Source organism: Mastacembelus armatus, chromosome 23, assembly GCF_900324485.2.
Source record: "Mastacembelus armatus chromosome 23, fMasArm1.2, whole genome shotgun sequence".
NCBI lineage: Eukaryota > Metazoa > Chordata > Actinopteri > Synbranchiformes > Mastacembelidae > Mastacembelus > Mastacembelus armatus.
This window is the reverse complement of record NC_046655.1, coordinates 10,403,689-10,428,424: the sequence shown is the minus strand read 5'-3', so window position 1 is coordinate 10,428,424 and position 24,736 is coordinate 10,403,689. Positions and strand designations below refer to the sequence as shown.

The window sequence follows — 24,736 nt, the reverse complement described above, 5'->3', positions numbered from 1 at the left end:
TTGAACACAGCAGTTCTCAGTTTTGCTGCAAAGCATAAAGTTAAACCGAAGGTCCCCTATGAAACTGTAAAAGTAACGACAAAAACTCCTGAGGGCAGTTTTAGCACACTGCAGCAGAAGATGTCTCACACTAATTGAAAGGCTGTGGCCATCCCGCACAATCAGCCTGTTCCATGAGTGATTATAGATCTGACTTTGTGACCCCGAATACAATCCCCCATGGTCTTTAAACCTCTGGTGCCTCCTTAAAGAGTACCAAGAGTGACCAGGCTGTCGGGGTGAGTTTCCTGCCTCCGTAGGGTCCTCATTATATGTGACAGTGAAATCCTCACTTCTCTTTTCAGTTCACAACTTTCTGCTCATTTAAATGATCCCACATACACCATGCTATTACCTGCTTGTTTCCTTCTCCCTACCTAATCAAATAAAGCTACACAGATTCAGACAGATACAAACCAAGTGTTCTTGTAGCAACACACTAGTGCCCTTTTCTGAGTTGACCCATCTGACAAAGAGGCTTGAATTATTCTCAGCTACAAAGGAAATATCAATGGTAGGCAAAGGCACTTTGTCGGCGTCAGTGTGTGAAATAAGGTGGAGACAGTGCACAAAGCAGCGATGTGTTGTCATTTTTAGGGTAATCAGGCTTTGATGCAGAGCTTACTCACTTTTGTTTTAATAAAATCCCTCTTTCATAGATTTGGCAGCCGACTGCTGCAGATTGTATCAAATATCACAGTCCTTTTCGGACTCATTACCCAGTCAAATGTGAATACACTGACGTGGTACATACAGTTTATGATTTACTGAAGTTTTCTTCAGTATCACAGTAATCCACTGGTCAATTTTTTTTTGTGCATCCATGGGTACACTGCAAACAGGAACTGCTGATGGCTAATTTGTCATACTTTAAATGCAAAGCTTGCAAAATGTGGAAAAGTCAAGGTTGTTGTATTCGCAGAGAACTGGTGCTCTTTCTGTACGCCTTCATTATACATTTGCCTGCTGATCTGGTGGTGTGTTTTCTTGAAGGATGTGAATTATCTACCATATGCTGCCTGTAATGTAGTGACACACTGGCTCAAACACGTACATTAACACACCCACACACACACACACACACACACACACAGATAGGGAGCTATGTTAAAATTACTGCCAAGCCAAAGCATGCAACATAAGGACTTTTTTTTTTTTTTTTCCACATGAACACAGATGCATTACATGTGTCAACAAGAAGGCTCACCAGTTTCCAGCATGGGAAAGACCCTACAGTACACATATCAATGCATTATGGGAGTTTTACATTGCATACTTACACTTTAGTTACATGGTAATTTTCATACATGATTCTTTCAAACTTAACGTGACCACAGTGGAGAGACAAGCCTGGATGAAGTGACTATGAATGGTGATGGATGCAATGAGGTGTGGGTGTTATGTGTGCTGCTGTGATGTGATTTGATGATGCCACGTGAGTAAATGATCAACAACAATGCAGAAATACAGAAATCAACAACAACAGAATACAGCTTTCAAAAAGAGAAAAGACGCAACAAGAACAAAAATAAATAAATAAATAAAAGGACAAAACCACAAGCTGCTTTCTGTCTCGGCCCCAAATAGTTCTGCTTTGAAGTGGTTTGCTTCAGCGATTTGCAGGGACAGGGTGGGTGGACCTTCTGTTGTGCACTTTGTTTGTACCCTTAGTTAATGGCCCCTAAGCACAAAGCAATCACAGCACCAAATGACTTCTATCAAACAAAGTTCAAGCTGCTGAACCCTGATCGATTTGTCTTTTTTTTTTTTTTTTAATCTATCTTTGCAATTTCCCCTCAAACTTTGAGCTTACGAAAGTCACTCTGGTTTCACTTTTAACCACTGCTGCTGGAATATCCACTTGTATTTAATAAAGATGTGACAGCAGATACTATACTTGGGTTTTGAGGTCACAGGGTTGTCTGACAGCGATAAATAGTGTATGACAGTTTTTTAAAAAAGCCTATACTGACAGTTCACTGCGGCCCCCGACCCCCACCCCTTCATTTCTGTCCTTCAGCTTATTCAAGTGGCTGGTTCTATACCCCATAGGGCTCTGAGGTGTTTGAAGCGTGATTTTTATTTATTTATTTATTTATTTAGTCTGTGCATGTTGGTCCGCAGCTTCTGCCACTTATTGTGTCCAGAGCTACAGGGGCTGTGATTTGCCAACAATACACGTTTGCGTTTCTGCTATTTTCTACCAAGTTCAAACAATGCAACAAAACATTCCGGAGGAATGTGCTGTCCACAACAAACAAGCCATTTTGGGGTGGATGGCTTAATTGCTATTGAATGCGCTGCAGCCAGATGAATGCCATAATTTTCAGCAAGACTCTGGTGGTGCACTTGGACAAATAAAAGCAGGAGGTAAACAAATTTTATCTTGTCAATTCTATTTGAAAGGGGAAAGATAATTCCTTGTCAAAGCCATTTATTATTATTTTTTTCTGCCTATTCAACAGTAAATATGAATTATTACAGTCTCTCAAAGCTGTCTGGCTGGCTAATAGCTGTACTGGGGTACAGTCATTGCACCAGCTAATTACTAGTTGCGCTATTTTTGATAATCCCCAGGACAGTGGGTGCAAATTACTGTATCAAACTTCCATCAGAGCTTTTAAATTTGTTGACCTGAAAAAGAGACTATTGGAATTCATATACTTGTACATAGTTGCAACTCTGACAGCATCAGCTCTGTCACTGTCACATGCAAATCTGACATAAAAAGATAACAGCATCATCATCATCTTGTTTTCCGACTAAACTCTGTGTAATATTTTTCCAGTTGTTCAGTTCTCATGCAGGCAGCTCCACCACGGACCTGACCACTGTCCAGGAAATAAGATCTTGATGTGATTGATTTGGAAATTACTACTGTGTTCCAGTGGATTTATCTCGATAGTCTGACAAACACCACACTAACACATTGTGGAAATCATAAATCACATCTAGTGTATGTTTCACTCAGGAAACAATCTCACAGCCTGAACAAGACCCAAAACCCAAGCTGACTTGACAAATGATATTGAAAACTCCCTCTCTGTCACTATGGTAGCTATTTTAAGATTATTCCTCTTACTGGCTTGGAAGAAATTAAGATTGTCCCCTGGAAAAACCTGAAGCATTTATGACCACTTCAATTTAGATAACTGGGGTAGTTGTGTTGGCTAAAGTTGCTACTGCAGCATCGCTACTAACAGGATGCATGATAAGTGGCTGCAATTAAAATGTACAGGGAAAAAAAAAAAAAATCAAATTGCTCAAAGTAAATGAAAAAAAAAAATAAAATCAAAAATAAATATTTGTGCAGATGTTACAAGGATGCAGTCATCTTACCTGGGGACACAGGCAGTAGACGTCTCCCCCTCAGGGGCGTCTGGAGCTGGGCAGCAGAACTGGTGAAGCACTGTTTGGTTGCTGTGTCAAAAGAGTAAAAGCAGAATAATTGAATAAATAGAGAAGGCCAGAAGGATGTGATCAGTACATCTTGTGGTAATAACAGGACCAGACATAATGTGTCTCCAGTGTTTATTTATAGAGAGACTTTCAGGTTTACCCTAATAGTATGAAATCGCTGGGCTGGTGTCAGTTAGGTTAGAAGACAATTGCATCATGGATTTGAGCCGCTGACAGCTTAGTAGCATGATTTACAGCAGTGCTACTGACACTGGACCATAGAATGGCTAGATGTCTAAACAAGGGGGCCAAAGTTGGGCCAACAGGGTTCTGATGTTGTATTGCTTTGTCTTTGATGTGTGTTTGTTTTTCAGCTGGTTTTAAAATGACAGAAAGAGACAGATACGGAGACTGAGTTTGAGTTTCATCACCATGGTGATAGACACAAAGAGACACAGGGTTGCATTGATTCAGCACCACGGAGAGAGAGACACAAACAGACCCTGGTTTCTGAGACGGAGGAAGAGCGATGGTGCTGTTTAACAAAAAAATGCTCCCTTTTCCTTCATATCAGGGACGAGCACCAAACGTAAAGGAAGATGGCTGCCACTGGAGGTGGAACTAGGCATTTTTTCTCTTTTTACTTTTCTTTGAGTAAAATGATAAAATACCAGTATAAATTGTTATCAGCTCCCCACAGAATGTTTCATTTGACATTCTTCTAGTCTTCCAGTTTTTGTCTTTCCACTTAGTGACTATGAAGTATTGCTTTTACATAAATGTGGTATAAAAAAGCAAAACAAACACAGTTATAAATTCTTCCTATTTTGCCAGCAGAAAACCAGGCACTGTTTACATGAAACTGAAAGTGCGACTGATAATGCTTCCAAGCAAAGATATGTCCCTGTTTTACCGGAGCCTACTGTAGATACACAGTCACGAATGAAGCTGATACTAAACTGTAGCAAGGAAAGAGCAAAGATATAAAATTTTAATGTGCATGTGAAAAAGCCATGAGTGCCTTGGCTCTTCTATCCCCATCAGCATATCCTCTCAACCTGGACGCTGCCTCACATTCTTCATTTTCAGGCTTCATCCATCTCTTTCTTCAATGTCCTGCCCTTCCCCCACTCATCCCCAATCATTCTGTCCCGTTTACATGGACTTTCCAACACACTCCGTGATTCTCCACCCCCTCTATTTCAGGTCCTACAGGCACAATGTGTTGTGCAAGAGAGGAGTTTGCTCAATTACTCTTGCTGTCAGGTGATGTACCCAGTAAAAAGAGCAGCTGCTTTCCATATGCCGTGTCCTATGCCTGGACATGGAGCAGGGAGAAGGAAAGAGAAGAGACATAAAGATGAGAAAGCACTGCAACCACCCCTCCATCTCTTGTCACCTTGCTGTTGCCTTTTGATTGTCCACACTGCAGTCAATCTCTGTGCCTTGATCTCTTTCGGTTGCCCCTCCTGTCTGTCCCCAGGGAGAGGACAGAGAAAACAACTAGACCTAGATGTCTTCTTATAAACCTCCTGCAAGAGCATGACTCCTCAAGAACACTTCAGTCTGTTCCTTATAACCACCCTGCTCTCTGCCGTGAAGTGCAATATTTTATCGCACAGCACACAGTGGAAGTTCCCATTTTCAAACATTTTTTAGACTCTAAAATGGCTCACCCATGAAGCCACAGATTGTTTAGTCTCTTTTTGTTCTGCCATCACTCTGTAAAGACCGAAAAAGAAGCAGAGACAGAGGTAGAAGGGAGATTGGGGAGGGGTTTTTGACAGCAACAATAGCAGACAGTGCAGAGAGGGTATGACGGCAAATTAATTCCTGTTGTTAGTGGCTCCTCTAATTGTGTTCGCCTTAATGACCATGACACCGCTGTGGCCATTTTTAATAGGTTGAGAACACCAGTGGTCTCTGAGGGGACACAGATTAGTGAGAGGCACAGACACTTGTTCCCACAGACCTGCATGTTAAAATTTTCTTTACTTTCTGAAAAGTTATAGTCAATCAATAATAGTCTGTTAAAGTTTGCTGCTCACGTTTACAATGCTGGTACAAGCAGTAATTCTTCTGGATGTGAACTTTCAGACCTTTCAATGGAACATAATTTGGGGCTTTTAGCTGTTTTTTTTTTTTTTTTTTTTTTTTTTTTTTTTTTAAAGAATCACAAAATCAGTGGCTTCGGTAATCACACCCCTACAGTATGCTGTGTTTTTTGTTTTTGTTTTTTTTAACCCTAATCCTCCCTATTCTAACATGGAGGGGTTTCATTACTGTATTTGTAGTAGTAATAGTAATATTATAGTAATTGCAGACAACTAACAATGATTCAGAGCCGCAGTCTTCAACTTAAGATTTTCTAATAATAATGTAATGTCTTTAAGACGGTACGACTTCACTGGGTATGTCTACATGCACGTTACTGTTGGTTTTGATCTTATTTAACATGGAACCACTGTGCATAATATCCCAGTGTTTGATTAGTTATGAGTAGGTCTGTTTCTATTTCCTCTATCTCAAGTAGTTTTTTCTGAGGATAAACACAGTTTGTTTTCCGGTTGTCTAAACGCTGATTCACCAAATTTATCTATCAAATCACTAGTAATGTAAAAACAGGTCCAACAATTAATCATGTGCATGATTCTCTATTAATATTTGAACAATAATTATTATTAGAAAAGCGCCACAGTGGAGCAAATACACTTTCTGCTTAACTAAATCCCCTGTGTTTTGCTTTTAAACACAGGATATATATGGATCATTCTTATTCACTCTTTGTAGGACAAGCGTCTTTCTTTATATGAAACCCTCCAAACCTGCTGACTCTTCGTTTTCTTGACAGCACTATAGGGGGGAAAAAGCAGAGCTCATTTGAATTAATCAATGGGTATTATTGGCAAGGTGGTGCAGTGTGCAGTAGGGTTAGTTGCCTCTGATGATGAAACACTGGCGATGCGCACACACACATAACCGGAATACATCCACACAGGGCCAAACTATGTCAATACCCTGTGGACATTTGAGGCTTTGATTTCACCACATTTGGAGAAAAACACGTCACAGGAAAGTAATGTGAGATATGGAAGAGGATGAACTCTTTTTATCTTTTTAAAGCACCTTCATTTTGATTTATCTTAACCATCTGTCTCTTTTTGCTTTGATCTCTGGCTTCTCACAATTTTCTCTCCATTATTTGTGCCATCTCTCTGCTCAGTTTTACTGTCACCTCTATATATGCACTCAGAACAGCTTGCAAGCGTTTTATATCCATTTGAGTTTATGAGGGGACCTTTTAAAAGACACAGCTGTGCCACAGAGATAGCACATACCGTAAGCAACCAAAAGTGCAACCAAAAGTCAACCATCATGTCATATATCAGGAATCTATTCATGCTAGAAGCAAGTTGTACTGATGTAAAAACACTAGGAGCTATCACTTCCTAATTAATCTGTTGTTCTCTCTCTCTCTCTCTCTCTCTCTCTCTCTCTCTCTCTCTCTCTCTCTCTCTCTCTCTCTCTCTCTCTCTCTCTCTCTCACACACACACACACACACACACAGACATGCACAGTTATGATGACAATCCACTCGTTTCCCATGTTCAGGATTACAAAAACATTTCCTCTGCAAGACCTCAGTATGAATTTCTCCCCTCGCATTTGAATTAGGAAATTTGCAAGACCTCACCCTGTGCCTCCAGTTTCAAACACACATGCCCTCGATCCGTGCATGCTGTTTGATCAATGCAAGCACTGAAGATTAAACCGAACTTGCATGACCTGCTTTCTGATCTTCCACACCACTCACTCAGTCCCTTTGTGGTCTAAGCTCACTAATACCACCTATAAAAAATCTATAAGCTTTTATAAGCTCTTCCACACACTGACTGTGTTTGAGGGCAAGTCTAATCTGCGCGCCATGATTTCATTGTATTTTGTTTTAACTTCTCGTGTCTAATGTGTTTGTCGATGCGCTCCTCCTAGTGTTGAATTCAGCTTTACTGTGTCAATAGCTCTCTGGATGATTCAACTTGGCTCAAGGCAGAAAAAAGATCTGTGCACACTGAAGTGATACACTTTGAAGCCAGGGACACAGAGTGAGAGCGAGAGAGGTGGAGAGGGGGGATCAGAGCTCGCAATAATTGACGGATTAGTTTTCACAGACCATTTCCTTGGCAGTGAGAACAGAAAAATAGCTTAGGACATATTTGTTCACTGGAAGAATAAGATATTCAGTATTAGAGTTTGCATCTGAAGGCCAAACAGGGTCAGTACAAATACACTAGACACTGGATGTAGCAAATACATAGTGATAGCAGTGAAGCATTTTAGGCTCAGTGGCTGCTTTTTTATGTTGGTTGCCAGTTATTTCTTTTCCATTTTTCATTTGATGCAACATTTTTAAATCAGTGAATTTTAGATTCAATGTCAAAGTCAAATCAGGGGTCTAGACTTTACATAGGGAAATAAAAACAGGAACAAGCTTTCTAAATCAGCAACACACTCTATTAGATTTATTTAGGTTGGCTAACATATTACATTAATAATTAATGTGTTGTATTTCACAGGTTAACTCAACACATGGCAGTACTACTAGAAGCACTTTTCATGTCAAAAAAAGACACTTGTTTTTGCAGTACTTGGCAGTAACTGCAAGTGTTAGTTTATCGCCATGTTTTACCAGCTAAAAGGCTTCCTGGGAGAGGTAAATTCAACACGCATACAAAGCACTTCATGCTGGTGTGTGCATAACTCAGCAAAGTAAGAATGATGTATTAAACATGAATTTGCAGTGGAGTATTCACCAAAAACTATTCTTGAACTAAATCAGATGTTGCTTGTATGATGAGCAACACACCAGTCTTACACACACACACACACACACACACACACACACACACACACACACACACACACACACACACACACACACACACACACACACACACACACACACACACACAGTCATGTCTCACTATAGTGAGGACACTCATGGACCTAATGTATTCCTTAGGCCCTAACCTTTACCCTATCCCTAACCTAAACCTAATTCTAACCCCAACCATCAAAAAACAATTTGACGTTGTAAGGACCAGCCAAAATGTCCTCATAAGAATGGTATCAAAGTAAAAGGTGTCCAACAAGCATAGAAAGATGTACACGCACACACACGCACACACACGCACACACACGCACGCACACGCACGCACACGCACGCACACACGCACGCACACACACGCACACACACACACACACACAGAGTGAATTTTAAAAAAAGCTTCCCTAAAAGGTTTACGTCAGCATGTACTCCTGGGTCGTCCCAAATGGCTTAGCTCACCTTCTGGAAGCGAAACTGAGAGACCTGGAGATGGACGAGAGAGCAAGACCAAGTTTCCTAAGAAAAAACTAACAAAGGAGGAAAAAAAAAAAACACTTTGTCCTTGTATTCAGTCCATTTAAAAAAAAAAAAAAAAACTGACAGTGACACTGCAATATTTGAGCTATATTCGCACTTCATTCATCTAATTATGGCCTACTTAAATCCACTCAGCGATTTTGCAGTAAACATGAAACCATTTCATAACAGATCTCTGAATTTATGCAACAAGCTAATGAAGTGATTTGTAATAATGTTTGTAAGTCCACTGAGCCAATTTTAAGATTTAATTTGAATGCATATCAGGACAAATACCAACAGTACTCCAGCTGCTTTGAGATGTTTTCAGCATCTACATCTCTAAAAGGAAAATTTATCTAAAATATCACTGTTTTCCATGGTTTTCATGTCATCCTCTTGAAATTTAAAAAGAAAAAAAACCTTTAAAGCCTCTCAACCTTTTACACTTTTATTTAAGTCATCTCCCAAATGTTGATCCCCTTTTAATAAAATTTAAAAGTGAATCCTTTTGATGGAGGAGAAAAAACAAGCAGGAGGGAGAGAGCTAGAGCCCGCGGGGAAGAACAAGAAACCGCTCTATAACTGACACTGAACTGAAATTGTTTCTACTGGGTGAGTTTGTGTTAGAAATAAAATATGTTGTTCTTCATCCAAATTTGATGCAACACTGGGTCAGATCTGTGGGGTTTTAGCCTGTGCACAGTGGCAGAGATTACAAACAGGCCAGCAAAGGCAAGTCTCCTTTTGTAACCAAAAAATAACAAGGCAGCATTATTTCACGAACAGCTTCTCCAGCCTTAAATGATCATCATGCAGATTTAAGGTGAAACTAATAAAAATACAGTGTAAACCAAAGTGGCGAACGATGGTCTATAGTTTAGCTTGTTTACCTAGTTCCTTATTGTGTGGGTTGTCTTTTATTGTCACCAATATGTAACTTAAAGATCATAGTGTGTAGTGTTGCTTTGTGAGCTGAGGGGGTACTTCACATCATGGCAACTCTGGCTTTTTGGTCACTTAGGATCTTAAAGATTTTAGTCATCTTTATAGTTTTGCTCAGTGTTATCTAAGATTATTTTATTCCTAGTGGAAATGTCACTAAGGTACAACTGGGTTACAGGGTGAAACCATGTTTAGCAAACTAAATAGTAGCCAGAATTGTATCTGCTGTGATCATGTCCATATGCAGAAATAGTTAAGGATACAGAAGTAGTTTCTGCTGAATTATCAGTCATTTAAACAAACAGGTTTTCATCTAATTGCCAGTTGGTGTCTCCACTATTGAGTAGTTTTAGCATATCAAAGGCCATCTGTTGAAGTTTTGGCATTGGGTAAAATTTTACACATATTTTCCATGGTTCATGCTGATGCTTGACAGCTATAAAATAACATGGTTGTCACATATCAGCCAGAGTTTGGGATGATGAGGTAAATCCAATAACAGCAGCCATACATTTTGTGCTTAAAGGAGCGGTGCCCAAAGAACATGAATGTTTGTCAGTGACTTCCTTAGCTGATATATATGAAAGCTAAAAATGTATTTGTGCATATTAAGTAAAAGAATGAGGAAGATGAGGGATGTAGGCAGATAATGGAGAAGACATAAAAAAAAAAAAAAAAGAAAACAAGCTATTTTTTTACCACATTATTCAAGTACAATAACTTCTTTACTCCAGTTCCCACACACATGACTCATTCAGCCTTCATGTCCTGCTTGGCTCATTTGGATCTTTTAGGATTTGCTCCAAGTTTAAACCTCCAATGAAATCACTGATCGAGTCATCGGCCCCTCCCACTGGCACTGCGTACCTGATGATGTAACCTCATGCGTCAAGGGGTTGACAGACGGGGCTGCGTTGATGATATAACCACAGTGCACGGGAAGGGCAAGATACTTCTGTGGTCCTCTGAATACTACTATGTGGCAAACCCAAAATGCTCATTAAAAATAAATTTCAATTAAACAAATTTAGCCCGGAAAATGACAGCATGGGCACATACTGTTTAGTCTACTGCTTTCTACCCTACTGTACTGTGCTCTTTTCTGTAACGTGAAATAAAAACTGCAGGAAAGTGCATATACGTTTATAATGTATACCGGTGACCTATATCTGAAACAAAGGACAAAGTAAATGGATGATGTGTGAAAAACAGTTTAAAATATAAATGAGCGATTGAGTAAGTGAGTAATTTAGTAACTGAGTGGGTGTATCCCCAGTGTTTTTTTTTTTTTATTTTTTTCTCTTGCACACTACAATAAATCATGGTTGAGACTTGGTGTGATTTGTTGGGAAGACCAAGAAAACTGATTGGACATGCTATGCCTGTTCCGATCAGCTCTCCAATGCCTCACAGCCTTAGGTGGTTGGCTTTGAACATTACTCTGGGTCGTAAAGTTAACCATACCTGACATTTCCCTAGGCAACTGTGTGCCTCTGCATGCATGTGTGTGTGTGTGTGTGTGTTTGAGTGTACAGTGACATTATGTTGGTTGGAGAGCAGTGGCCAACAAATGAACCCCAATAATAATCGTTTAAAATGACACTGTACATTACGTACCTTATATTGTGTATGAAAAGCTCTTTATTATTGTTCATAAAAGACCATCCATCCATCCATTATCTACAGTGGTGTGAAAAAGTGTTGGCCCCCTTCCTGATTTCTTATTTTTTTGCATGTTTGTCACACTTTGTTTCAGATCATCAAACATATTTAAATATTAGTCAAAGATAACACAAGTAAACACATCATGCAGTTTTTAAATGAAGGTTTTTATTTATTAAGGGAAAACAAAGTCCAAAACTACATGGCCCTGTGTGAAAAGTGCCCCCCAACCCGGTTAAAACATAACTTAACTATGGTTTATCACACCTGAGTTCAGTTCCTCTAGCCACACCCAGGCCTGATTACTGCCACACCTGTTCACAGTCAAGAAATCCCTTAAATAGGACCTGCCTGACAAAGTGAAGTAGACCAAAAGATCCTCAAAAGCTAGACGTCATGCTGAGATCCAAAGAAATTCAAAAACGAATGAGAAAGAAAGTAATTGAGATCTATCAGTCTGGAAAAGGTTATAAAGCCATTTCTAAAGCTCTGAGACTGCAGCGAACCACAGTGAGAGCCATTATCTATAAATGGTGAAAACATGGAACAGTGGAGAACCTTCCCAGGAGTGGCCGGCCGACCAAAATTACCCCAAGAGCGCAGCGACGACTCATCCAAGAGGTCACAAAAGACGCCACAACAACATCCAAAGAACTGCAGGCCTCACTTGCCTTAGTTAAGGTCACTGTTCATGACTCCACCATAAGAAAGAGACTTGGCATGGCAGAGTTCCAAGACGAAAACCGCTGCTGAGCAAAAAGAACATAAAGGCTTGTCTCAGTTTTGCCAGAAAACATCTTGATGATCCCCAAGACTTTTGGGAAAATACTCTGTGGACTGATGAGACAAAAGTTGAACTTTTTGGAAGGTGTGTGTCCCATTATGTCTGGCGTAAAAGTAACAACGCATTTCAGAAAATTAACATCATACCAACAGTAAAATATGATTACCTCATCATCCCAAACTCTGGTCTGGGGCTGTTTTGCTGCTTCAGGACCTGGAAAACTTGCTGTAATAGATGGAACCATGAATTCTGCTGTCTACCAAAAAATCCTGAAGGAGAATGTCCGACCATCTGTTCGTGACCTCAAGCTGAAGCGAAGTCTGCAGCAGGACAATGATCCAAAACACACCAGCAAGTCCATCCCTGAATGGCTGAAGAAAAACAAAATGAAGACTTTGGAGTGGCCTAGTCAAAGTCCTGACCTGAATCCGATTGAGATGCTGTGGCATGACCTTAAAAAGGCGGTTCGTGCTTGAAAACCCTCCAATGTGGCTGAATTACAACAATTCTGCAAAGATGAGTGGGCCAAAATTCCTCCACGGCGCTGTAACAGACTCACTGCAAGTTATTGCAAATGCTTGATTGCAGTTGTTGCTGCTAAGGGTGGCCCAACCAGTTATTAGGTTTAGGAGGAAAACACTTGTCACACAGGGCCATGTAGTTTTGGATTTTGTCTTCCCTTAATAATAAAAACCTTCATTTAAAAACTGCATGATGTGTTTACTTCTGTTATCTTTGATTAATATTTAAATTAGTTTGATGATCTGAAACAAAGTGTGACAAACATGCAAAAAAAAAAGAAATCAGGAAGGAACACTTTTTCACACCACTGTATACCCGCTTATTCCTAACCAGGGTCACGGGGATCTGCTGGAGCCTATCCCAGCTCTCTCTGGGTGAAAGGCAGGGGTACACCGTGGACAGGGCACCAGTCTATCACAGCCACATAGAAACACACAGAGACAAACAACCTCACACACTCACACTCGCCAATCAACCTGACATGCATGTTTTTGGACTGTGGGAGGAAACCGGAGTACCTGGAGTACATGCAAACTCCACACAGAAAGGTCGGGTTGCTGTGAGGCAACAGTGCTAACCACTCAGCCACCATGCTGCCCCCATAAAAGACCAACGGAGTGATATATTTTTTTGTACATAAAACTAGCATGTACTGTAGCCAGCTGGCAAGGGTGTCAACATTTGTAAATTTGTTAGACAGATGCTAATGAACAGTAATCTCTTACTATACATGAATATAATTTAATAATCTTACACAAATTAAACGTGAGTGAAATCCATCAGCACTTGGCAGTTATGAGCAGCAAGCAACTGCATTATTTCATCTGATTCTGTCAGTGCAATAACACTGTATGTTGTTTCATATAGACCACAGACACCAGGCTTTAGTTTCATTTACAGAAAATAATAGAAATTCAGTTAATAATCACAACATAACAATCGCAGGCAGTCAGATTTTTTTTCCTCGGATTGTCCAGCACTAACACGAGCCCATCATTTAACCACTTGCCTAATCCTCTTTGGACACACACTCACAAAGGCACACATGGTGCAAAACAATTAGAATTGTCTGCTGTGGGATTTCGAGCTCTAATCTCCCAGGAGGTGAAATCTCAGCGACAGATGGACGGACATTTTTCCATATCTGCTCACTGTTCCTTTTTTTTTCAAACAGACCTTTAGGTCACTACAGAGAAATGTGCCCCAGTGTTATCCACCCTTGACGAATACCACAAATACCATTTTAGCATCATCTTTGCGGGGCGAAACACTTGAGTAACACACTTTTATGGGATGCATCATTTTCAGGACATTAAGAAGTGTTATTCTAGGGTCAACACATCTGTTTGGTTACGACACTGCATATGTTAGCAGCATTGCCAGCTAATAGCACATTTTGTGCTAAAAGATAAAACGGGTTGTACAGCATTACAAAGCCATTAAAAGAGCAAGATACAAAGAGTGTATCATCTAGTGCTACACTAATCACATATGCACGTGCTTTAATTATTTTCTTCTCCAATGAAAAACAGTAACGTGCAGCCGTTAAAATGTTATTGTTCATAAATAAGCATGTGTTACAGTAGCCTCTCCTTTAAAATTGCATCTTCAACAGTGATTCTCTTTAATGTTGAAAACAAGAGTTTGTTTTGATATTACATTTAAGTATGCACGTGGCTTACTAAAACTTGAAATTTCTCAGAGCAGTAGTAATAAAATCTCTAATGTAATGTGCAGAGTTAAAAGGATGGGCAGGGAGGAAAGCTTTGATTATTTAATGAAATCATCTGCTTTATGCAATCACAGTGAGTGATGCTAGATGACAATACTGAAGTCATTTCCATTTGCAACCACTACTCTGAAACATGCGGGTTGCATACTAATGGCGCACACACTCTGCTGATTGCTCATTAGTCCTACTGTTCATTTGCATGGAAAAGAAACGAAATGCATCAATCAGATGGGTGAATAATCTACCTCCAACCACGAAGGTGCCGACTCACTGTGCAGCTAGTGTACATGACTAACAGTTAAACTAACAATAAAAACATGGTAAAGTCAACACTGAGCGGCGGTGTGGGTGTGCAATATTTTCTCTATAAAATACAATGTCATATGAGACATCTGAAAGCGTCAAGGATGGAGAATGACGTCTTTTTAGTGTGTTGGCATGTTGACAGAGTGACAGAGGACTGCCATTTGGGAGCCATGTTTAGAAAAAAAATTATGGTTGTGCCAAACTTTGTCATTTTGATTGATTGGGATTCACAGAGACACTTCAAAGAAACAATTTGCATTTTACCCAAATTACTAGGAAAGAGGGACATTGTGACTCCTCATCCCTGTGGGGCTTTTCTGTACATTTTGTGCAAGTATTCCTGCCCCTGTCATGTTTTCTAATGTATCTAATTATTTGGCCTGTCAGTCTGTCATTTAGTCTGTCATTCTTGAATTTGTACTAAAATCACACCCTCCCTGTCATGTCAAACATCTGGGATTATTTGAAAGATAATCCCGGATGTTGCTGGGCAGTGCAAACCTATGTATTTGCAGCTACTCTGTTAACTAAACTTGATCAAAACAACGTGTCCGTCCTTGATTACCATATACATAAGGATATAAATGTTAAAAAAAAAAAAAATCCCACAGCAGTTCTCATGTGCTTTTAAGTACCCACCAATACATTAACAACACAGTCTTTAACACACCCACATGAACACACACATGGCTGGATTACAGACAACTGGGACTGTCTTGTCTTGCCCTGCTCAACTTGTGCATGAAAACAGCTAATATTCTACCAGGGAGTCAGGAATCACCCGGCAGCTACGTCCTCTGAGAAATGAAGCAATTTAAAACCACTACACACCAAATGTGATATTCATGATTTGGATTCCAGCAGTAGCAAAGTCAAGCTACCCTGTGTCATAACCGAGCAGATGTGATTTCCATTCAGACTGAGGGGGAGAGGAAGCAGAGGAAAGAGCAGAAGGGTAGAATCTACCTCTCAAGTGATAGTAGGAAGAGAAAGAAGGGCATACAGAAAGAAAGGATCGTTTGAACTCCCCACATCCATCATCCATCCATCTGCTTTTCTCTGAATCCCTCCCACTGTTGTCTTTTGGGAGGCAGGCATGGATCTACTTTGCTTTCACAGTCCAGAGACAGGAAATTATCATTCTTTAAGGCTCTAGTCACCCAAATCACAAAGCATTATTTATTTTCTCGCTTACCCCTAATGCTGTTTAGCTATGCAAATTGTCTTTGTGCCAAGGTTTTTGAGATATGTGCCATCATTGTTACATAACATGAGTTGAATGGAATTTAATTTCTGCCTTTAAAACACCTCAAGTCTCAATGTTTACATGAGGACTGTTTCTGCCATAGAAAGTAATTCTGATGAAACTTGTTAGTAGTATGTTCTTTTGTTTTGATTAAACTAAGTGGAAAGATTAAGTATATTCCTCTAGTAACAGCTGTGCTAATCAGTATATTAATGATGTATCAACATCGCCTGTAAAATGATCAGCATCTTTTGCTGCAGAGGGCAGCTGCTTTCAACAGAAATGGTTTCATAAATCCACTCGATGCCACCTGCCCAGAACCAAACTACCAACAGATAAAGTTCGCGACCACAAGTCGTGGCATTTAGCAGCTAAAAAACAAGATATTTCCCTTACAATTGTTGGCGGAAACGTGGTTCTGGATTTAACACTGGCCTCAAAAATGATTAGTTGGATAACACTAAGCAGCAATGTTGTACTTTATTTGTCAGGAAAACATGAACATACACACAAAAAAACACCAGTGTTAAATCAACATTAAAAGAGTTGATATGGGAACAGCGGACACACGTAAAGCCTTTTTAGCATTAAATCAGCAGAGTTTTTTTTTTTAACACTGGTGTTTTTGCTGTGTGTTATTTCAGCCATTTTAACAAATAACTGATACTGTCAGTATCTAGTAAGGACATTGTTGTCCAGCTTGACAAACAATTCCTTTTAAGGTCTGACTTACCTTCAGCAAACCACACAGTTCACAGAAGTTAGTGTGTTTAACCTTGTGTTGGTTATGCATTGCAGGTACAAAGTATATTATTTAGAGTAAAGGAAAAAGCCCATGACAGATTTAGATTAAAGTCAGAGTCTAGCTTTAAAACAAGCATATAATAGCAGGAGATCAAGGCTTGCGTGCCTCTAAAGGGTTAGCATAGCTGGTGGAGCCTGTGCTGGCAGAGCTCCAGACTCATTGATCTAAGAGCATCAGAACAAGGAGACAGTGCAGCATCCAGCAGGCAATCAGCAGGGCTAATCTGTAATGCATGCTACAGTGTATGTCTGTGTACTGAAGTCTCCAGGTTTAAGTGTTGTCTGTACAGCCAGGACATGGCATACATTCAGCTCTCTGCCTGGTATAGGGCCAGTTGGAGGAAAACGAGGGCATGGTGGGAGCAGAGGGAGTCATAGCCAATGTGGAAAAACATGCGGGCTGCCAGGTGGCATGTGGCATGTTTGTGGGTTTGTGCTTGTGTGTGTTTTTTGTGTAAGACCGAGAGCTTAATATGTCTGTGAGAGTGAGGGGGAGGCAGGGAAGCAGAAGAGAAGCACCTGGAGTTATATGAGAACCCTGGGATTTCCACCTCAAGCAATGGGATTGCTGTCTATTAGACACGCACGCGCCTCTGCACACACAAACACACCACCTATTATGACTCCTCTTTACTACCTACTAAAAACGGCCCGACCTTCACACACTCTCATTTTAACACACACTCGCTTGGCAGCTCCCAAACATATACACAGAAGCAAAGGACAGGGTGGACTGAAGGCTCCAGCCCAGCGAGGAGATGGGTTAAATGGTGGAAAGCCTAGTGGTTAGAGGATGGGACTGAATACTGATCCAGACTGCATTGAAGGTTACTGTAGCATAAGCTGCTGATTATAGAAGAGAGAATCAGGAAGGGAGAGAGAGTCAGGAAGGAATGTGGAGAGGAAGAAATTCTGGAGACGCTGAGTTTAAATGAAGGGGAGAAAAGAAAAGGAGAAGAACAGTCGAGGAAAGTTATCATTTTTAGGCTGGAACGAGTCAGAAACTGGGAGAAAATGAGTACAGGAACAATGGAAGCTCAGAGTGGGAGGCACAGTTGACAGAGAGAGGGGGAAGAAAGAGGAGTAGACAGGATTGCACAATTGCAGCACTTCAGATTCCCTCCCTGAGAAATTCCAGTTCACACCAGACACAACATTTCAACCGCATTCACTGTTCAAAGCTTAAGGTAGCAGCAAAATACGCCACCGGTTGAGATCAGGAACGCACGACACGAGTGAGTCATTTAATTTTTGATTTGGAGCTTTGCAAATGGATTTTCTGCTCCCTTTTAATAAAGTTAAAACACAAAAATGAGTTGGGAGAATGACGTTAAAGTTGGAACTCCATTGTAAAAATGTCAAACTAGAGAGGCCCCCAGATGCCTACTGCTAACTCATGCCCATAATTCCTCATGGTAACATGGGACTAGGAGTAACATGGATAAATACACAGACACATAAACACACACTTACGCTTACGTTATTAGTACGCTCATGCCTGTCACCCTCCTGGTAATAGAAATGTATCTGTGGCACTGACAGTTCTGCAATACCCCATTTTGTCTAACCAGGATCAATGTCTGAGTGGAAATTACAATGCTACATCACATCTCCTGCCTTTCATGTATCACTGCTTTTACATTATGGGTAAGACAGTATACAGTCTGCTCTCTCTCTCTCTCTCGCTCTCTCTCTCTCTCTCTCTCTCACTCGAGTTCTCTTCCTCTCCCTCATTGTTCATCATTCTACACAGCTGTCAGGGGGCATAGTTGCTAAATCACGAATGAACCCACTTATTGAATCCTCCCCCTGACATTTATTTTGTAGAACTCATATCTTTGTGTGTGTGTGTGTGTTTGTCCATGTCTGGGTGAATTCATGTGACAGCACTTGTGTTATTTCTGGTATCCATGCAAATGTGTACTATTCCTGGCCCCATGCTCTTTAGGAATTATGTTTTTTATGGTTTGATAAATCGATCTGGATTAACAGAAACAATGCTAATGTAATCGAGCGGAACAGATGGGCCTCAGTGTGACGTGTGTGTTAGTGTGTGTGTCTCCAGCGGAGGTAGTTCATGTGACCTTGATAGTGGCAAGCAAAAAAAGATTCAGCACCACGGACAGTTCTGAAGCACATAAGGTTTTTGAGTTTTGTCTGTCATTACTTTTACAGCAGTGAATCAAAGGGGATTTGTGTGTGTATGTGTGTGTGTACTTCATTTGTCAAGAGAATGCAATCAAGTATTTGTATTTTGTTTTGTTTTAATCAATTTTAAGTGATCTTTCTTTACCTAGACATCAAAGGGTCTTTTTTTGTTGATCAATGCCTAAAAAGATCAAATCTGCTTTGACTCAGCATTGTAAGACAGTATGTAGACAGTATTTACACACACATATATGCATACAAACACCCACCAGAGTGTATAGGTGTCACCAATGAAGCAGTCCAAATTTTACCAAATTTAACTTTTAACTTATAACTTTGTGGATCTGTGCCTTTTATGGTAAGGACATGCATTTTCATGTGTAATAATAATTAACCATGTCCCTGACCTCTCCTTTTATATACCCAAAATAATTCTGACAGCTTCCTGTAGCCAGCACATAAACTTTCTTATGTTTTTCTGTGAAAGAGTCAGTGAGGCAGTTATGGAAACCAGCCGGTGGTGGTTTTCATTAGGTGGCGCACAGGAAACACATTTTCATTTTCATTAAAGAGATCATACTGGTAGTTTGACTCAGATGGTTTAAACAGAGACTCTGCGCCTTTCCAGAATTAACACTAAGCCCTTTAGCAAATGTCTGACCATTACAGCTGGCTAGAACTGGTAATATTGGAGGGATTATCAGACCAGTGGAAAAACACAAGAAATAAACGGACGCACATTGAGGCAAGTAAATGCCAGTGAAATCTGATTCGGACACTCCCTGTGCTCCTTTTAGTAACTGTTTATCTTTTATTATGTTTTGTATTTTTGTTAAAAATAGATATCAGATGAATTTATCAGATTTTTAAACCCTCAAATACCGAAATCAGCTTTAACCTTAAAAATCTTGTCTGCTGTTGATGTCTTGTAGTTGATTTCTTACATAATATATAATACAACCCTGATTCTTCTTTATAGGCCAATATCACCAAAACACAAGCAACAGCCTGAGAGGATCTTGGATGTGTAGATTGCCATTTTATCTGCCTTGGCATACCCCGTAACACTGTGTAAAAATTCCTCTAGAGCTTCAACAAGCAATTACTTTGCATTATTAATTATCTTCTAAATCAATCATCGGGTCTAAAAAGTGCCTCTAGAGCCCATGTTTTATGTTTAGCATGTTTTAAGACAATAGGCTCCAGCAGATCCCCGTGACCCTGGTTAGGAATAAGTGGGTACAGATATTGGATGGATGTTTTCAGACATCTTGTTCTGTTTAGACAACACCGGCAAACCCCAAAAACACCAACATACCAGCACACATACAAACTGGGAACCTTTTTGCTCGAAAAAAGAACAATTCACAGACTATCGCTGAAGTTTTCTGTCAACAATTGTCTCAGCTCTGATTTTCATTTTGATGCCCCAAAAAATTAGAATAAATGGTCTGTATAAGCGGCATCTCCGTGGGATACTAAAAGACGACACTGACTGAGGAGAATATATCCACAGAAAAATAGATTTAAGCTTCTCGAGGTGTGTTACTAACGGTGGTTTGGCCACAAACGCTGACATCTTGCTGTCTTTGCTTTTATTTCTCCCAGATAGAAATATCCCTCCCGGTCTTGCATCTTTCAGCCTGTGTCTTAATGAGAAACAAACTGTTAATAGCTCTGCCCACAGCCCGAACGATCAACCCTCAATTGTAGGTGTTTTTCATATGTGAAGATGTGATATGCCTTTAGGAATTGGCATTTAGTTTGTTTTAGTAATTGTGTTTACAGTGTCAGCCTGCTCTCCTGGCAACAGTGAAATCGCTACCTCAGCCAAGCCTAAAAACAGATGCATTACAAAAAAAAAGAAACATACTCAGCTCATTCCACAGTCAAAGTGTGGAAATGCTAAGAAAAACAGAGCACTGCAACAACTCTGCAGGGACGTTAGCCGAAACAGAGGGATTATTTAACCAAACTTTGGTTGTGATCACCTAAAAAACACTTCAGCTCCACTGTCATGTCCCACCGAGAGGTGACAGTCTACTTTGGTGCAGAATTAACAAACCACCACTGCTAAAACACCGCCTGGGTCCTCAAAATCAATATCCATTAAGCATTCAATTGATTTAAAAGGGCACCAACTGAATGAATAATGTGAAAATACAGGAGGAGCTTGAATTACCTGTCAGGACATTAAGCCCCAGCTTGTCAGGGGGTGTGGAGTTAATCAGAGGTAAATCATGTGTGATTCAACCCTGGACTCAGAGGTGTCTGCTAATACTGCAACATCTTCACTGTTTCAGTTTTTACTGGATTTCCAGAATCATTTCTCTAATTGAGTTTTGCTTCTACAACAGTTTTCCTCAAAAAAGTTCCCACTTTGATTCATTTCATTAGCAGGGTGATAAAAAAGGCTTTGACGTTATATCTAATACCCCTTGATGCGTTTTTTTTTTTTTTTTTTTTTTTTTTTGTGGCCACTTGTCCAGTAGTCAGACTAGAAATTCAGCCCAGGGCTCATACACTGCAAAAATATCCATCTTATTGGGGTCACTGAATGTAATATTGAGTCTTTTATGTGCCTTTTGTGAGTCAGGAGATGGAGCCTGAAATAATGTCACTTGTTAGACACACACTGCTGCTTCTGGCATTTTAATAAAATGTTATTTGGGAAGAGATATCAAGATATAAAATCTAGAAAACCGGCGTTTTTATTAGAGGATTTTGAAACGGGAACATGAATCCTCATAATTTACTGTAAATCCCCGTTAAAATGGGGATTTGGGGTTTTTGCAGTGCACACAGCATGAGCGCTACTTACTCTGTTTTCCTGGCCAGTCCAACAGAGCGGCAGAGAGCGGTGGGAGTCTGCGGAACCAGGGACTTGCAGCAGGGGCTTCTCTTGCCCTCCTCCGCGGAGTCCGGGCTGACTTGAATCGTTTTGGGCGACTGCGGCGAAGTGGGGACGAGCTGCAGCTGCTGTGGGTGGTGGGAGGACGGCGCAGGAGGGGTCGGGTGTTGCTGAGGCTGAGCCGAATGGCCAGGAATCTGCTGCTGCTGCTGCTGCGCCGGCAGCGGTGGATGCTGCTGCGCCTGCTGGCCGAGGTGAGCCGCAGTTTTGTTGCTTCCCTGGTGCTGATGAAGATGGGCTGGTGCCTGGGGACTGACGCTGCGATGAGTCGGGTGATGGTGGTGATGGTGGTGGTGATGTTGTGGAGCGGGCTGCTGGACGTAGTGATGGGGATCCCGCAACTGTCGGTTCTCTCCGATCAGGTCCTCAACCTTTCGCTCGAGTTCGTCGATGCGTTGGCGCTGCGTCTGGATCAGGCTTTGCTGGTTCTGGACGATAGTAGTGAGCTCCTTCAGGTAAAGAACGGCTTTCATTGGATTATCCAGCAGGCTCTCCATTACTAGCTGTAGCTGTGGCCGTGTGCCCGGCTATGTTCTCTTCTTGCGATCTGAGGATGGGGCCTCTGAGCTGTGCGTAACCGGGATGTTCTGGCGGCCGTCTGACGCCTCTACGCTCTGGAGGGGCTGGGTAATCTCCCTCACACTCTCTCTCTCTCTCTCTCTCTCTCTCTCTCGCTCACCAGAAATGGTGCTGATGCAAGAAGCGAAAGGGTGGGGGGACAACATCAGAGGAGTGGATAGGTGGCGCCGTAGTGGGCGCATGACGTCAACACGCAGGGGAAATGAGGGAGCCGTTTTGCACGTTTCACATGAAAACAGTCTTTGCATCTTGTGGCCCAGCAAAATGTTTGACCAGTGTCCTCCCTGCAAAATAAGTCCCACTCAAAGTAATCCCCGTCAGGGCCAGATCTACAGCGGGGCAGACAAAGGAGGCTGTTTGTGTTTTGGTCTCTCTTGTGTTCACCAAATAAAAATAAATAAAGTCAAGCAGACAGATAGCATGCAGGCAGGGCAAGGGAAGGAAATGGGTTTTAGGTTTGCAGAGATTACGTCTCCTGATACACACTAATGTAATTTCTCACCGAGGGTGTGCGACTGTTGTGGCTGACGTATTGCGATACTTTTCAGATTTGCACTTTCATTCAGCTGTTGCATTGAAAATGTGCAGGAATTCACCCTGCTGTTGTCAACCAAAGCTTGTTCGTATGTGTAATGAGCAGAATTGTTTTTGTTTGACACAGGTTTTTACAGTGGCATGAAGAATAGATGAAGAAAACCCGATCACTCACTTTTGTTAAAAATTTTCATTGTTTATTCATGATTCACTCTGATCACTGTTAATTAGTGTCAGAATCTAATGATGCTAAGGACAGTCTGTCGCATTCATCCCCAACAGGGGTGACGTTAATGATATGCAGAGATGAATTTACTTTTTATGGGACTGGAGAAAAAACTGAAATTAATTTGTATATTTATTTGCTCTTGAGAAAGATATTGTTAAAAGTTTGAATTTTTTCAAAGTTTTTAAAATTAGCTCAAAGACAATATAAATAAGGTATGACCTTGAGACAGTGAAATATTAGGACTTCAGTGGTGAGCCAGTGCGGGTGCAGCCAGGTCCTTCCTTCCATATGGCTGCTTTACAAGCTGCATGAAGTGAAAAATGGCTTGCGCACCCGACCGGCAACACATGGCTGGACAGAGCCAAAAATGAGTTTTGCGGCAGGATTGTAAAAATGGAGATGGTGCCAGCGGTGGCTTGGGTGACATCTGCAAGGTCCAGCCTTACTTATTACAGGCTCTTTGCTGGGAAAGGTGCAGCCCATCTTTAACACAAATTACCTCACAGAACACACAACAAGGACGTGGCTCAAAGCGTGATATGCAATTATCTGAGATGGAAGTTAACTTGAGATGAAAGGACTTTTTTTTTGTCCTTTTGAACTAAGCACACAAATCTAAGATAAAGCTTTGAATTTCATTACATTTAAAACCTGTATGACCATAGAGACATCAGTGAGATTGAAATTCCTGTTCCCAATTCTTGAAAAAGAGAAGTTTGAAAGTTGGTTGGCAGTGTTAAAGTTTTGCTGTGTCTTCGGATCCTCCTCCAGAACTTTAAATTTCAAAACTGTGCTATATCGATATAGGCTTACTCCCCAGAGTGCTGTTGTTTCTTGGGTTTGTTGCTAAGTTGAAAGTAGAACAGCTGCATTCTCTCTCTCATTATTCAGTGGCATTTGATGCAGAGCGTATCAGACACAGAGTGAGTGCACGATCCCGAACCCAAAGCTACATTAAGAGAAACAGAAAGTCGCCTTTCGAAACAAAGAGTGCCTGAAAGAAACATGGACTTCTGCCTTTGCTTTGAATAGCCATGGTACTCAGCCCTACATACATATTTGAAGAGATTCCATTTGAAGCAATGGCTTTTCTATCATTCTATCACTACAGCATTTAGAGTGATTTCTCACTCTTTGCACTTTGCAATAAGAACTGCTTTATTCTTTTTGAAGGCATGCTAATAAAGTATTAATATTGATAAGTAGCTTGTTGCATGGACCTGACTTGACTCTGAATATCAGACTTTGTGCCATAAATGACTTAGTTATGGATGTTTTATGTGTTTATCAAAATGAAGCTGTCATCTTCTCCTTTTGCTCATGAATGATGCCAGAGGGTTTGGGCGAGATCACAAAGCAGAAGCCTAATGGCAAAGGGAAAGTTAAAACCTAATGGAAAAGGGAAAGGAGTTAAACCTTTTCCCAAGGACTTTGAAGCATTAATGACATTAAGAGCTGCAATTAAAGAGCAGATGACATGATAAAGCAATTAAT

At 40.8% G+C, this 24,736-nt stretch overlaps 1 protein-coding gene across 1 annotated transcript in view; it reads right to left on the bottom strand.

Annotated features, from left to right (window-relative positions):
* The window catches only part of iqsec3a (IQ motif and Sec7 domain ArfGEF 3a), a 78,699-nt gene extending 56,038 nt beyond the window's left edge, over window positions 1-22,661 (bottom strand). The window contains exons 1-3 of the mRNA XM_026327382.1: window positions 22,479-22,661; window positions 21,811-22,427; window positions 3,379-3,459 (exon numbers count right to left, since the gene is read on the bottom strand). Coding sequence (XP_026183167.1) covers window positions 3,379-3,459; window positions 21,811-22,427; window positions 22,479-22,661 — 881 coding nt within the window. The remainder of the gene's footprint in view (window positions 1-3,378; window positions 3,460-21,810; window positions 22,428-22,478) is intronic.
* Between the last annotated feature and the right edge of the window lie 2,075 nt (window positions 22,662-24,736).